The sequence below is a fragment of the Onychostruthus taczanowskii genome, unplaced genomic scaffold (genome assembly GCF_017590055.1).
Source record: "Onychostruthus taczanowskii isolate IOZ18803 unplaced genomic scaffold, ASM1759005v1 scaffold1, whole genome shotgun sequence".
Classification (NCBI taxonomy): Eukaryota; Metazoa; Chordata; class Aves; order Passeriformes; family Passeridae; genus Onychostruthus; species Onychostruthus taczanowskii.
The window spans coordinates 15,874,592-15,891,200 of NW_024496525.1; the positions used below are offsets into that span (position 1 = coordinate 15,874,592).

Sequence of the window (16,609 nt, forward strand, 5' to 3'; positions counted from 1 at the left end):
TCAGAAGCTGGGGGAGGGGGACTTAATTCCTACAGAAACAGGACGCTGTCACCTCTCCCTTGTTAGGTTCTTATACACCCTATAAAGAAAATACTCCTTACAGAACTCCCAACAACATAATCAGCACCCCGAGAGTATACAGTTCAGGGAACAGTAAGGCACTGCCCTTCCAAGTTACCTAATCCAGCTTCTTTACAATTTTATTAAGTGTAATTGAACAACAAAAACAAGTCTAAACATGAAAAAGATTTAGGTGTGCTTTTATTTCAGATGTTGCAAATTAAATGCATTTTAGATTTAACCTCATTAGTCTGCAAATCTTAAAAAAATTATAGTTTGGATGTGGGGGCCTTTTGTACGTGGGAATGTTACTGGATCAGACTGGTGGCGAAAACCCGTAATTTATCGGCTTTTGAAAAACGACTTGGTAAATACTTTCTGTCCATTGTTCTTACAGGCGGTGAAGTGAGTGGCTGCAAGTTCTATAGCCCGTGCTATTCACCTTCACTCGTTAACGGGAATTTCACCTACTCTGTTCAGCTTTGTAGACTCGGGGAAAAATAATAATTTTAAAAAAGAAAAAAAAAAAATATATATATATATTAAAAGGATGGGAAGAGCGATAAAAGCCTCATTAGAAAAAAAATCTCCTAAGGTGACAGGTGCGCTCGCTGGGCTTCAGGCGGGGTTTAACCCCCGGCTGTGCCGCCCGCCCGCCCAGCCGGCACGGGAGGGCTCCGCGGCGGGACCCCTACGCCGCCGGACAGGTGCAGCGACCCCGCGCCGCGCTCCCCCGCCGGCCATTTCCAACCGGATCAGCCAGCAGCTCCCCGCGGAGGCGGGGCGAGCGCGGCCCTGGGCGGCGCGGCGAGGGCCGGCAGCAAGGGGTTAACCGCGGCGGGAGCCGGCCGGCGAGCCCAGCCCGGAGAAGCCCAGCGGGCCCGGCAACCGGTGCGCCGTGCCCGGCCGTCAGCACAACAATAGGGCACCGGCACACGCCGAGCGGGCGGCCCCGCTGCGCCGGCTGAACGCGGGCCGGGCGCTGCCCTTTCCGCGGGGCGGCCTAGCGCCCTGCGCCGCCGACACGCGGCTGCCGGCGGGGGCGGACGGGAGGGAGAGCCCGAGCCCGGCAGACGCTCGTAGCCGCCCGCCGCCTCCCACACGCGCAACTTTCACTTCCCCGGCAGGGGCAGGGGCGACACCGCGGAAGGAGCGAGAGAAGGAGGGGGGAAGGAGCCGGCTGTCTTCCTTCCCCGAGGGTGAAGGAGGCCGCGGGGTACCCCCGCCGAGGAGGGGCAGGGGGAATCCCTGCCCCAGGCGAGAGATCCGCCCTCTCTTCCCCCATCCCCCTCGCGAGGGCACAGGCTCGGCGCCAGCCGCGGTCCCCCACTCACACCCCCCGGCAAGGCTCCCCGCAGCGAACCGGGGAATCCCCTTTCCTCCCTCCCTCCCTGCCCGCCCAGGTGTCAGAGTCGTTGGGGGCTCCAGTTGCTCCCTGCCTGCCACCGCCGGAGCGCGGGGGGGTTGGCGGGGGAGTCCAGGACGGACATAGGGACGCGGACACCGACACGGGGCTGTTTCTTACTCGTAGTTCCTGAAGATCTCGTTAGTGACCCTGCAGTAGAAAACACGCTCGTCTGGCCGGAGGTCGGCGGGGGGCTTCACCCTCACGAAGGGCTTTCGGTGCAGCAGCGGCATCGCCCTGCTCCAGGCTCTCTTCCTGCCCCAGGATCGGCTTCAGGGGGTACGGGGGAGAATAAAAAACACGGAGGAATTAAGCGAGGCAGAGGCGCCCACCAGCCCGGGGAGGAGGGAGCGGGCTCGGCGTGTCCCTCCTCCCGGGGGAGCCAAGGCAGAAGCGAGCAGGAGCGGCGGTGGCAGCTCGGCGGAGCCTTTTGTGTGCCCGACACGCCGTTGCCTGCCTGGGACTGCGCGCGGACCAACGGCGGCACCTTCCTCCGCCTCCGCCCGCCTCACAATGGGGCCATGACGCCGAGCGGCGGGCGGAGGCGGCAACCCCCGCGCCAGCCGCGCAACGTGCTCGGCTCGGGGATACCCCGGCCGCGCTTTGTCTCCTGCGGCGCCCCTGCCTTCGGGTCACCCCCTTTCCCCCGCCTCTGACCCACACACGCCGGGCCGGACACCAACTTCCACTCCCCCACCGCCTCCGCCTCCTCCTCCTCTCCGCAAAGCAAACACCCAGGAGGGGCAGCGCCGACCACTTATCTCCCTCCTTCCCTTCCTGCCGGGTCGCTGTCTAACTGGGGTCCTCGCCCTTCCCGCCCCGCGCCTCGCCCCGGCCCGGCGGCTGCCGGGCTCCGCCGCCGCGGGACAGCGCGGCCGCGGCGCGGGGGGCAGCCCGGCCTCCGGCCTGTCCAGCGGGGCTGCGGGGCTCCCTCTCCTCCTGCCCACCTGGTGCGGCCGCAGGCTCTGCTCTCTGCTCGGGCGGTGCGGAGCGCGGTCCCCCTCGCCGCGTTTCTTCCCTTTCCTCAGTTTCCCCCCCCTCCCCCCCGCCGGCTCCTGGGAAGTTTTTGATCTACTTCTTCAAGCCCTCAATCAGGAAGAGCTGCGGGGAGGAGCCTTCCCCTGCTCTCCCCTACATCTTTATTGGCCGCTCGGTGCCTTCCAGCGTGTGTCACACAGGAAGACAGCGAGCTACATTATTAATTAATGGCTGAGAGGGCGCATCCTCCATTTTTGAATTATCAGCCGGAGACCTCCGGTGCGGGGGGTGCGCCCAGCCCGGCTGCCGGGGGGGAAGGCGGCTCTCTCGGCGCGGCGCTGCGGCCGGGCCGGGCCGGGCTGCGGGCGGCTTAAGCGCGGCGACCCTGGCACGGCGGTCACGGCTCGGCGGGACGGCCGAGCCTGCGGCGTGCGGTGCTGCCCGCCCGCGCCTCCGCCAGCGGCGTCAGCAGCCTGTGCCGAGGGGCCGCCGAGCAGCTGTGAGACCGCCGGCCCCGGAGGGACCCCCTCTCTGCCCTTCGTACCTGCCCTGCGAGCAGGGGTCCCGGCGCGTCTCCTGCTGGGCTGATTCCCGGCGGATTTCGGTGTTTGACAGTGCAGCGCCGGGCACGTTGTAATCAGTTACAGCCCCCGAGCCACAGTGCTATCGGCGCGGGCGGGGGCGTACGGGTGTATTTTACAGAAAGTGCGATTGTCTATAATTAAGATGAGCATGAGGGTTGTACGTGGGCCCCCTAACATTGCTTTTCTTCCCAGTTCACCGAAAATGTCATTAAATGGTTTCATTAATGTATTCTTTTTTTATTACCTTTTTTTTTAACACTAATGCATTTACAGTGTCATTGGTAATTAAAACTGGAGTATTAAATTAATTGCTTTCCTAAGAGTGCTAGCCTGGTTGGAAGACAAAAAACACAGAAAGTCCACATCCATTGTAATTCATCAGAACTAAGTGCAGTGTTTTTATTAAAGAATCTACAGAGTAACTGTAGAAAGTTCGTAGGACTACTGAGGTGATTAATATCTCAAGGCTGATACCTAAATAATTCAACAACTGAAAATGCCATTCCTGCAAATAAAGGTCTGGTGCTGTTTCCTGCACCTGTGCATGGTTTGTTTTCTTCTGCAAGTAAAGGCAGCAATCGGCGCTGCTGTAGCATGTGTGACTAAAACCTAAAAGAATGTATACATACAATCCATTAATTACTTTATTTTTAAAAGATCAGGTTTTAATCAAAAGCACTGAGAAATGTTAATGTTCACTTCCTCAAATTAAGTTTACAAAGCTTGAACTGCAAACCAGGTTAACTCCTGAGTCCCACCAATTTATTTTCATTTACCAGCTGGCTTCCCTTTCAGTTTTTATTTTCTTTCTAGCAAAGGGCACAAATGCTACTTGAATTAATGCACTTGTATCTAGCATCTGGTAAGTTTCAGTCAACTTTGCCTCAAAACTGAATAGTACGCCATGCTTATGACATTTAGTGTTGCCAGCTCTTAGGGTTGCAGCAATTTTGCAACACTTCGCTTTGTTTTAAGCTCTTCAGCAGATGCAATTAAATTGGAACCTCAGGTCACCTTAAAAATAATAAATCTCAAGTTTGAGATAAATGCTGGAATACGCAGCCCCATAAGGCTTACGAATTAGAAGGGAAAGAAAGCTTTGAGTTACAAATTTTTGTAAATCCTATTATTTTTAAGCCAGTATCACGATGTTTGGGAACCTGGCTGCTTTTTTTCATGCTTGTATTGTCAGCACAGCATTATTTTAGCACTAGTTGGTATCCATGAAAAATGCATGAGCTGATAGAACTGTGACATCAAAAGCAAATTCCCTTTTCTTCTTCACTCTCTCTTGCCCTCTTTCTCTTTTCTTCTCACCTTTTCCTCCTCCTCGTGTTCTTCCCCCCTCATTATTCCCTCGGTGATTTTCCCTTGAACAGATCCTCACTGAGTGATAGGGTTGCACTGTGTTTTCATGTTCTTAGGACAGAGAGGAGCAGTTCATTTAGTTTTCACCTTTGTTCTTTAAAATCTACAAATCCAGGTTCTGGTTCTTCTTCCAATATGGCCAGCAGGACCTAGAACAAGTTTTTATGACACCAGCTAAATGTCTGCTAAGTGGCATTGAGAAATCAACATAAAATAATTCTGAAACATCAGAAAAAGCTTACTTTCATTACACAGGAGTTTTTCTTCTATTTTAACACAATGCTTAGTCTTTACAATAATTTGGGACTTTTTTACAAATTACTGAAAATAATTTTAATTCAAGATGCAGGAATGGGATGATTGGTAACATTCAGTGGGGTTGTTGCTGTGGATTTCACCACAAAATAGCAAAAATGAAGCTGCTTTCCTTTTAGAAGATGACCTATACGCTAACAGGTATATTAAACATAGTTCCCTAGTCAGGAAGATTGCAGTTCTCACTCACAGAACTTTAAAAATAGTTGTATTTGGAACATAAAAGCTTATAAAACACTTGGTCTCTATGCTTTGCAAGGGTACAACAATTTCCTAGGGACAGAGTCAATGCAGGCTTGGGGCAGCCTCCCCCCGCCCTGTGCAGCTGCTCCTTCAAAGCTCCCCACAATTTGAAATTTTTTTAAAATTTCTTTTCACTGGATCCTTCCAGTATTACAGATTCATTTCCTTATCCTATTTCTTCCCCTCTTCAAACTACCAGGAGCTGCTTTACACAAAGATGCTCCAAAATTTTTATTCAACTATGTCCATTACAAAATAATTCCATATGCGATTGTTGTTATTCTGGAAAAAGTAGAGCACATGCAATATTTTACAAAAGGGTTGTCAGTTTAAAAATCACACTTGAATTTATGTTGGAATAACTAATACTTGTCCAAATCATATACTTGGAACAGTGCAAAAGGAGAATTTTTACTCAGTTTTACCTATATTATCATGCAACTGGGAGAGTATTTTCTGCTGTGTGTTTAGCCCCTAGCTCTCTTGCTTTTTTTGTTCTTTTTATTTTTTTTCCCCAATGTTGCCACTTTGTTCTCTCAAGGTTTTGCTGAAGTTAGGGAAAAAATAATTGGATTTCTTCATGAAGAACATCCTTGGACCTTGAATGGTATGCTAGGTTCTTAACTCTAATTTTTGTAAAAAAAACATATGGTTGAAAAGATAAATGTGAAAATGTGTAAATGATAGATTGCTAGTAAGGTCTTCTGTCAAATGACATGATAGCAATAACACCTACCTTTTTCCCAGTTTACTGGATCATATATAAAGGGAGAAGTATAACATATATGCAAGCATTCGCTCATTTTAATACACTGAGTAGATTTTGGGGGACTAGTGTCATCCCTTTCAGTTCCAAATACTGTTTTGAAAATCCTTAATTTCTGTAATGTAAACATTAACCATAGAGCACTTTTTTAAAGCTTAGGGCACCCAGCAAAATATTTATTCAGTTATGCATTTTATAACTTACTGATACAGCGCTTTTTTCACTTTTTGCCCTTTCTCTGTCACCTTGCTAAGTCAATTCACTCTTTTGATCATATATCTTTATGTAGACTTTAAACTATGTGGAGTAAAGACAATGTGCTAGTTTTATCAATCCACTCCAGCTGTGGGTAACAGTAACATTTGGTCTATTGTCTTTTACTGGCTGTAAAGCACTATGTTCAGTGTTTAATAACATACTCCCTTATAAATAACATTCTTCAGTCAAAAAAAAAAAACCATGGAAGAAGTATACATGATACTTCACAACACATTTAATCTTTCTTTCATTTTGGTGCAGTTATATTTCAACATACTTTTAAAGTAGTTCTGTAATCGCAAGAACAGGAGGTTCCTTATTCTGCAGCTGCTGGATGCATTCATTACTTTGTTGCATTCACGAGTCACAAATAAAGGTAAAGAATCAATCCTTGTTGACAGTGAATTTTTGGTGTGGTCACAATTTTTGGTAGTTTCTTAATAACGTTAAGCCAGGCATTCCACAGTTGCAAATGCAGGCATAATTGTTGGGTCTGTTGCTATCATAGAGGGCAGTAAGTCATGGCCAGAGTCTGCTTTGGCTCTTGTTGAGCTTAAATAACACCCAGTACAGTGGAGCCCATCCCTCCACAAAGCCCTCGGGGAGCACTGGGATGTTTCTTATATCATTGGGTTCATTCTGTGGAAAGGCACTCCACCTTCTTAATTTTTTTTCACAGTTTAATAGGATTTAGACATATGGCTCTCACTGCTTTTAACAGATATTGCATGTTTAATATGTGTGTAACTCTAAAAATTAAGAGATACATTCCTTTAAAGTTTAATCATATCCTATTTTTTCTCTCTTAGAAAATGCTATTAAAGGTATTTAAGCTGATAACTTTATACGAGTGGGGAGGAACTCTGACCTTATCTGCTTTACAGCAATGGCCATGTATGATTGGCCTCTAACCTGGTTACAAAATGATAAAATGATGTTGTGAAACCACGGTTCATTTCCTAATAGTGTCTCTGAAACCAGCTTAAACTCTGAGAGGATTGCTACTGCGTTCTCTCTCTTACAGTTGTAGTGCACAGGATACAGAGTATTGACATTACTGTAATTTTCTTACACTAAAATATGCAGAATTTCTATTGTTAACTAATATTTAGAATGAATGATGGCTGATTAAGGATTTTGAATGAATGAATGAATGATGGGCAGATTTGCTAATTTTTGCTACATATGCACATTGTCACTACTGGAGCAATATATGACATTTTACAATAGACTTAAATATCCTGAATCAGCGTGCTTGAAACCTGGATCTGTGTGATTAAAATATTCTTTGTACAGTCAAATTTAAGATTGGAAACTCGCAAGCTGAATACTACTAACCTACCATTTACTAAGTTTGCATTCATCTTATTTGAATTTCTTACATTGAACACCTCTCTGTCTAGTTGATGAGTAGAACAAATAATTTCAAGGATCTTTCTTTATGATTTTATGTACAGTTCCAACTTGTTTGTTTGTTTGGTTTTGGTTTTTGTGGGGCTTTTTGTCACTAATGCTGAGATTAGACATACCTGCTTGCACAATGAAATGATCCCATGCAGTGCAATTTCTGTTGAGGAGCACATGAAGAGAAGTTGGCCCAGTAGCTGCTCTGGGTTATTTAGTCAGAGTGTACAGTGATGAGTCAATCTGAAGCATATACATCTGCTCAGTCAAATACAGACCATGCTGAATTTTCTTTGAGTCATTCATTTGACAAATGTGATGACTCACAACTGTGACCAGTATTCTGATTTATCCCTTTAATATGAGACTCCTTTGGCCTCTACCTTATTTTCTTCTGACCTCCTACTCATCTCTAACAGAAGACCTGAAAAGCTAAGGCAAAGAGGTTAACAATCCAGGCACTCTTCTGATGGTAGATCCCAGATAAGAGCAGAATTGGAAGGAGAGAGTAGCTGGCTGAAAAAGACTCCGGATGTCTCCCCACTTGACAACACCGGGTGAGTCATGGTGTGTACAGGTGGAACAGCCCCACCACGATGCTCTGCTCACGCTCAGACCAGTTCAGCCAAGGTAGACCAGGGATGGAGTTAGCTTGCTCTGGGTACAAAGCAAGCTTCAGTTTTGATTTTGAGCTTTTACAGGATGCTCCAAGCCTGCTGAGTCCTACATCTGGAGGGAGCCAACCATACTACATCACAGCCACAGAATATAGTCCTTGGGGAACGCTGTACTCCAGGGAAATCCTCTCAAAGGAAAGCTCCTCAGGCTCAAGCCCAAATGATCATTCTCCCTTCTCCCACAGATCCAGGGACAGACATGTTTTAGGTGGACACCACTGCCCACAATACCCATGCTGGTGCCTCACACTCAAGTGAAAGTGAGATACTGGCAGAATTTCTACATTTCTTAAAAGCCAGGCACTCATAAATATGTCTGTTTTAAATAAAGCATGCATGTAGAGCAGAATTGAAGGAAACAAAATTTTAAAGGTGGTAAATCCAGTGCGTACATTAGTCTTGCTCTTTTTGGAAGACTTATGACAGCTGGAAAGTTATTTGGATTGTTACCATACAGTTGCTAAGCATTCATAGCAAGGAGGAAAATGTAAACATTGATAGAATGAAATTGCTGGTTTCAAAAACTTATTTAAGAATTAAGAAGCAACAATTATGTCAGTTGTAATTTCCAGTCATCCAAGAAGTTCTTAGACAAAAAGCAAAGGCAAGGGCAATGCTAAGACTACCTTCACACATAGAATTTATAGACTACAGTGTGGACACAGATATAAAGTTGCAAAAATGCTTATATCCAGGTAGTTTATTGTTCTATAGGAACACTTTCTAGTGATTCAATGTATCATCATATATCTCTAAATGTATGCATTTTTAAGGTTGAATTGGCATAAATATCTCAACCTAAAATACATTTTAAAAGTTTTCATCCTTTTTATAATTACAGGATGTTGTATAACATTGCATGTAAACCCAGATTTACAGAGACAGGAACACTTAAACCAGCATACCAGCCACTGTGTTGCTCCCAGAAATCAGAAAGTTACTTATAACTGCAAGCTTCCTTTAGTGCAAAGAGAAAGAGTAATCTACAGCTCTGCCTAAGTCCTTATTGGATGCAATGGATAAGGCCCCTCCTTAAAAATAACTTTCAGTTACACTCTGTACCACTGGCTCATTTGAGGTACAGTGAAGTAAGTGCAGCTGATAATGAGAAAAAAGGAGAAAATGTGTAAGGTATTTCTTTTACACCTTATTCCAGTAAGTATCCCCACTAAATCAGTACCAAGAAGAAAGGTTTAAAAGGTCAGATCAAGTCTAAAAATGCCCATGCCTTCCCATTACTGCCCTGAATTGTTTGATTTTTATTTTCTAATGTTTGGATGTGTTATACCTGTGACAAAAGTGAAGTTCAGTGCTTCATAGATAGGTTTTTAATCATGCAAGGCATATGCATGACCTCAATTCTCCATTTCTTGCCTGTTGTGCAACTGAGAGTTTAGCAGCAAAAGGAGTTACAACCTCAGCATTATCTAATTCTTGTGCATATTGCATGCACACATGCTTGGATAAAAATGTTTAGCAGCTGACAAAAGTTGAAATAAAACACTTCCTCCCCCCTGCCCCCAGTAATAATTCTTTCACACCGTCTAAAAGAATCTCCTTGGCAGGAGGAGAGATTGTCAAAAAATCAGGAGGAGGAAAGGGAAAGGTATGCCAGGAAATGCAGCTCCTGTCTGTGTTGATGGTGGGATTCTCAATGAGTTCCACAACAGGCTGTGAGTACAGCCCATCTCTGAGTCCAACACATATGGATTCTTCTTAACATTCATGTAAAACCTAGTTACAAAAAGTGGTGACTTTCCAAACAGCTTTGCAGAACCAAAGAGAAGCAGTGCTCTTCATCTGGTGAAGCTCAGTCCGACTGTGTGAATGAGGGAATGCTGGCAGAGTTTTATTTGCTGCCATTCATTTGTTTCTGTTAGGCTGATGTTGCCACCCTGGTGGGCACCACTTCACAGGCTGGCCCGTCAGTGGGATTTGGATGGACTTTGGCACTAATGGTGGGATCTTCAAAAAAAAACCACTTTCAGGAACTACACATTTTGGGCCTAAAACCTGAGCAGTTCAGGGGTCTCCAGTGGGCCGCGACATCCATTTGGGGGGGCTGTAGTGGGCCATGGCAGCCATACTGGGGAAGGCCCTCACAGCTGCCCATTGGGGCTGGCCTCGTTGCAGGTGGAGCATCCGCCCGCTCACCTCTGGATAGGGAGGATAGTTAAAGCTTAACCAGAGCGGGCTGAGGAGTAGGGACAGCCCTCACAGGTCACCTCACCATCTTGCAGGGGTGTGCAGCGGCTGGAGGCCACCACTGCCCAGGCCTGCTGCCTGAGGAGGTCGGCTCAGTGCTGCGGCTGCCACGGGAAGTCCATCCCCTCGGCTCCTCCACACGTCCATCTGGCACGTCCCCAGTGGTGCGTCGGGAGCCTGGGCAGCACTGGGGCTGCTGCTGGCCCTGCACGGCAGGCGTGCACCACCAGCACACCATGGAGCAGGTCACCACCTCCTCCAGAGAGGCCCACGGCCCTCCCCACCTATATGGCCTTTGCCAAAATTGGGTAGGAAGTGTCTCTTGGCTCCAAGCCAGGTAAAAGCTTTGAAGCCGGTGGGTTATGGGTGCTGGGTTTGGCCACCCCTTTAGCCGACAGCATAAGAAACAGCACTGGGTTCAGCACTGCAAGATGTGCTGCTCCTCCTGCACCAGCCGGATCGCGTCCAGCGCTAGCATCGGTGCGTGGTATATATAAAACCTCACGGAAATTAAGAGTCCTTCTGCTGAGAGTCATAAAATGTAATCAGTTCCAGTGGGGGTCAAACAACAAAATGCTCCTGGGAATAATTTGGACTTTGTTTCTTCAGTTAACCAGAATGAATCTACTAGTGATTCATATTTCAGTGGTGTATAGACCTTGTGCATGTGACCATCCTTTGTTCTAAAATTAAGTCTGTCCCTTCTCTCTCTTTATTTTGTAAACTATCAGTTCATAAGGATTTAGGGAAAGATAAAAGCTCCTGTAAATTGTTATGGTTTCACAGTGTTAGGGAATGCAGAACAGAACTTTCTTGATTTTTTTTAACACATTCTACTCCTAAATCCTACTCTTAGATGTATCATAAGTTTTGCATGCAGACCAGACCATGAACTAGTTTAACTAGTGTTATTTTGGCATCAGTTTAGTGGCTGTGCTGAGAACTGTCAGGTGGACACATTGAGAAACAAGGTGTAAACACTACATTAGCACATTAACACAGAGTTTTAAAGGTATTCAGTTAAGTAGGAGTAAAAAGGGGTCTAGATGAGCCAGTGAAATCTTTGTGCATAGACTAGTTTTTTCCTTTTGTCTGGATTTGGCTTGTGTAGGAACTTTGCTTAATTCTGTATCAGATGACTGGTGTAAGTATATGCCTGTCCCACCAAAGGGAAATTTGCCTCAAAGTATCTGAAATATGTGTCCTAGTATGTTTCCCTCCTACAGTAGTAGCGAAGATAAAAATCCATCTCTGTCAGCTGACTTACACGCTGTTTCCTTTACACTTATGTGTAATGTATTTATTCCTTTGGCAATCAATAACTATGTATTTCAAGAGATAATTATTTTCTCCAGATGAACATGTTTTAAAACCTTTGCAAAATGTCTGCAAGGGGAAAAGCTTTGAACTTTGTCTGAAAGGGGGAAAGTGTTAGAACTTCTAAAGAAATTGAATGAAGAGTCCACAATAAGATGAAAAAGTATTCAGAAGGATGGAATGTTACCCACATAAGTTCAATCATACTAAAATTACCCTTGTGTTCATTATGAAACCAGATTATCTTTTCCTAATAAAAATAATATGGATGAGTAAGATCTGCAATTTTTCTGAAGGAATATGGCAGAATCTTTAAAGATTCAATGGTGCTCAGTATGTCCAAACACTGGAGCAGCTGTAAGATCAGGACACAAAGACCAACAAGAAAGGATGCAGCACCCAGGAACATAATTAAGGTAAAATAAAAGGTGGCTATATGGGTTCCATTGTCGTTGCTATTTAAATAATCCTATCTGAACTGCACCACTGTACCAAAAAAAAATAATCAAGTCTTGCAGGTTTGTGCTTATGCAACTTGAAAACAAAATCTATCAGTTGAGCCAGGTCCTTGGCACTACTCCAATAGTTCAAAACAGGTCTAGAGCCAGCTTAACTGCCCCAGCCATAAGTATTTTCACTTCTCCAGAAACAGCTCTGCCAGGCATAGGCCTGCTGAGACAGGGTACACTTCCCTACTTCTGAACTCTGCCTCCCAGAACATAGAAACAAAAAGCATGGGAAGCATGGACCTGCTCTGCAGTGTATCTCTGCCACCAGAATGCGCCCCCTGGGCTAGGAACAGCTGATTAATTCTTTAAACAACAAAACAAACTCCCAAGATAATTAACAAAATGTTTGTCATATCTTTCTTCTCCTAGCCTCCATTTTGTTTTGGGGGGCTTTTTGTTTGTTTGTTTGTTTGTTTGTTTTGGTTTGTGTTTTTTAATTCTTCATCTTTGTAGATAGGATAGAATAAGCATTGAGAAACCATTTAATGTCAGCTGATAGGGTTTGGGCATGTTTGCTTTTCCTTGGTCTTTAATGAATCATCCAAGGTATCATTTTAGAATTCCTGTTGCTTGTTTTATACAAACATGCTCTCAAGCTTCTGTCTAATGAGGAAGTAATGACAATTTGTGGAGTAATAAAAAGGAGTCAACATTTTACAATGTTGAAAATTGTTAATAATCAATATTAAAAAGTTTTAATCTGTTGATAGTCATCTACTTGATTTATACATCTGACTGCCCTGCTGTCTCTTCTTTCAGGTTAACTGGAGTCTGCTCTGAGCTGTGTCTTTGTACAGTGGTTACTCTGGGAACATGAGGTAGCAGCACTCCAAAGCAAGGGCTTGAGCCGTTGCTGAAGGCCTGAGCAAGAAGTAGTCCAGGCAGTACATGTGATTTTCCCAGGTTGATGCGAATGAATTAAGAGCAAAGACACTGCCTCTAGGAGCAAAAAACCCCACCAGCCCCAAACAAAACAGAACAAAAACACAACCCTCTGTCTAGCAATTGCCTAGAGCAAGGGGATGGAAATTTTGGTTTTGTGTTCTTGTTGCCTAGAGTTATGTAAAACCTTTGCCCTTTTATTACTAGCAACAAATCCTGGGGCTGACTGGGTATTACACTGTGTGAGAAGGAAGAAGAAAGAAAAGAGAGAAAGAGTCATTTGGGGCACTGAATGGACCTGAGGACCAAGCACAGGATTTGAGAAGAAATTTCTTACTGTCTGTTTATTTTAAAAACTTGAAATAAAAGGATAGAGTTCATACTGCCCTATTATCCTCCTGATAGACAAATTAATTCAAACATTCCAATAATGACTTCCTATGCCAGGAAGAAAATGTTATTTTTCCTTTTGTGACAATCAGATGTTTAGTGGGAGGAACGCTCAATGTGCATCTAAGAGATAGGTGATGCCAGTTATGAGAAAAAGGACTTCACACCCTCAAACTAAACCTGTTTGGTTGCCAGTACAGTAAGCTACCTGAACAGTGCAGGGATAGGATTATAATAAAGTGTAGTAGGTAACACATAAACCCCCTTATCTAGAGACACCATAAACCTGTAGGCTCGCTTAGCAAAATGAAATGATGGCTAATGTTCTTCAGACTCAGGCTTGTCTCTTTCTATGTTTGACTGAGACGGGAACTGATCCAAGACACCTGAGAAAGATGCTGATTTCAGCCTGTTTAAAGCTGCTTCACTGGTGTAAATGATCACATTCTGTCCTCTTTTTCTGCAGGTGCATGAAACCCTGGGTCAAAGAAAGATTTTCATCTGCATCCTATTTTGGAAGGTTAGGTAGTGACAGGGATGAACACATGACAACAAAAAAATTAAAAGGCAACACAGGTACCTGTTGGAAATTACTCTTTTCATTGTTTCAACATTCACCTTCTAATGTGCTCCATCTCCTTATCACTTTATGTGAACCTTATCTCAGAAAAAGGTTAGAAAAATGTTATGCACCAGGTGATTCAGATGGCTTCCTATTCTGACACTTTGCAAAGTAAGTGGTGTATAGATGTTATCTATACATGGCGAACTTCACCTTGCCTTTCATCACTGAATTTCAAAAATAATACATTTATAACATTTCTGTTAATGTCACCCTTTTCACCATGGTTTTGGTTCTGTTTTGTTTTATCTCTGAACTTGTTACAGTTGCCTAGAACGCATAGTTCCATAGTAGTTTATTTAGATCATGAGGAAAAATCAATTGTTAATGTTACTTTAACTGCATCCTTATCAATCAGAAACACAGTTTGGCATTGAACTGTCGTATCCAGCTTCACAGCAGTAGTGTACATCAAAAGTTAGCTTGCTCTGATGTTATAAAAAGTTTTCATGGGAGACAGAATTCACAATTCCTTGGGATATTTATAGTATTTAAGAATGCTTTTAAGTCACTTGTAATGGCAGATGCCATTGGGTACTCTGTCATAAATGGTTTCCTTATTCATAACAAGTAATGCATATTGTAGTACATTTCAAACCAGGCCCACATTAAACTTGGTAGAAAAAATAAAGACCACGTCTGTATTACTGTATGAATTCCATTTGGATCTTGTTAATGCCATGTTGTGTTTTTTTTTTTTTTTGTTTTGAATACAGCTCCAAAGAGGGATTTTTAGCCATCAATTTGATTGTATGGACTTCATGATGGGTTTCACTGGATTACATCTAAAGCTCCAACCCAGGCTAAATGGTGTTACCATCAGGTAGATAATGGGCTTGTTACAACAGAACTAACCTTTGAATGGCTTGGGCAGCCCGCCTGCAGACTAAGAGTCCTGCTCTTCCCAGTGCTGGCTCCCTTCTCCCTTCCACAGGAACCTCTTCCTATCTCTACTACACAAGGTCTCCCCAGGAGTGCATTCTCTTCCCCCAGGGGATGTAGCTGCGGATTGCTGCCCCTGCAAACACTGAGAGGGCTACAGTACATCCTGGCTTGGATTAGAAAAGCAAGAGGGACTTGAACGACCACTGGGACCTCAGAAGGGCTGGGATACCAGTTCTGGAATCTAAATAAGCTCCAGTCACTGGCCCAGAAGGATCCCCCCCATCATGGAGTTAACAGTTGTCAATACGCTGGAAAACAAAGTTAGAAACTACTTACCTGTAAGTGATAGGATCAATTCACAACACCACAACTCTTCCTAGAACAGGAGCAGGCCACATTCTAACAGAAATTGCCAAGTTTGGTAAGATTTGACAATTCATTCCGGCTTCTGCAGATTAGAAAGCCCAGGTCCCTTGGAAATGACAGTGGTTTCTCACCCAGTATGTGTGAGGCTCCTAGCACTACTACAAGGGTTTTCACCTTCTTCACACAACACATTTTTGTCCTTTACGCACCAGTCCCACTTGCTGTCCCCGGCCTTACCTTTGCTTCCAGCTCTGATCCCTTCCAACTTCTGCTCCTCACCATCCAGTCATAATTTTCCCTTTAAATACGTATGCTCAGTTGCCAGCTTTTCTTCTAGAATGTCTGTGGCCTTTCATTATTCTAACTTACACTGCAATTGGCAACTAACAAGTGATTTCACAGCTGTTGAAAAACTTACAAAAAAATAAATTTAGAACTTAAGGGGCATGTAAATCAAACTATTTACAATCATTGTTAAACAGGTTAAAAACCAGGTGATTCTTCTTTAATTTCTGTTCTTTCCTCAGCCATTTAACATCACATGAGGGGATTTTGATTTTGTAAGTTACACAGATCCCTTAATCAGCAGTTCTCCCCCATCTCATAAAAATCAGAGAGTCTGGACTGGGAGCATCTCACACGTTGAGGCTTCTAGTCCAAACTCCATCTTAAGCACTGTTGTTGGTATGATCCACACTGGGAAGATGTAGCTCTGCTGATTTCTGAGGGTTTTTTCCCTCAGTTTTTTGTTGGTTTTTGGTTTTGTTTGTTTGTTTGGTTTTTTTTTTTTTTTTAAATACATTTATGTAGAACTAAGCAGATGAGACTCTGTGTGGTTGTCCCAACATGCCACTTGAGTCAGTCTGGCTTCATCAAAGCATTGAATTGACACCCATCTTAGTTTACAGTTCTACTTGTGGCTGCTGAGTCCTCCCTACCACAATCATGTCACAGGCTCATAACTCAACAACCCATCCTTTCTCCTGTCAACACAGCTTTCCTCTAAAAAATGCTGTTAACCAAACAAATACCTTCAAAGAGAATGAGACTGCCTGCCATTGCATGTGTAGCTTTTTTAAAAAGTCAGCCATTTGCTGAGGTGATGAGAATTTGGGGGATTCTGTGTTATAAATACACAGATCTTTAGAGTACATGTATGGCTTGCTTGTAGACAAAGTCAGCACTCAGGAGACTTCATCATATAGATAGAAATACAAACAGGTGATATTTAGTTCTGTCCTAGTGAATTATGTACCAGACACAGAGACTGGAGGTTCTATTTTTGAACAGGTGTTTGAATTCTACACCATTTAAAATGCTTTAGATGAGGCAGGGGCTGAAAAAGGCAGATTCTGGTGGCAAAGGGAACCTTTAT

At 44.3% G+C, this 16,609-nt stretch overlaps 1 protein-coding gene across 2 annotated transcripts in view; it reads right to left on the reverse strand.

Annotated features, from left to right (window-relative positions):
• Positions 1–3,082, reverse strand: part of BAZ1A (bromodomain adjacent to zinc finger domain 1A) — a 65,746-nt gene extending 62,664 nt beyond the window's left edge. Inside the window, exons 1-2 of one of the 2 annotated variants that reach the window (XM_041396553.1) lie at positions 2,988–3,082; positions 1,586–1,735 (exon numbers count right to left, since the gene is read on the reverse strand). In XM_041396553.1, the coding sequence (XP_041252487.1) occupies positions 1,586–1,698 (113 nt within the window). In that variant the 5' untranslated portion in view covers positions 1,699–1,735; positions 2,988–3,082. Of the gene's footprint in view, positions 1–1,585; positions 1,736–2,412; positions 2,555–2,987 lie in introns of those variants that run through there. The other variant, XM_041396543.1, reaches the window with a different exon arrangement.
• Between the last annotated feature and the right edge of the window lie 13,527 nt (positions 3,083–16,609).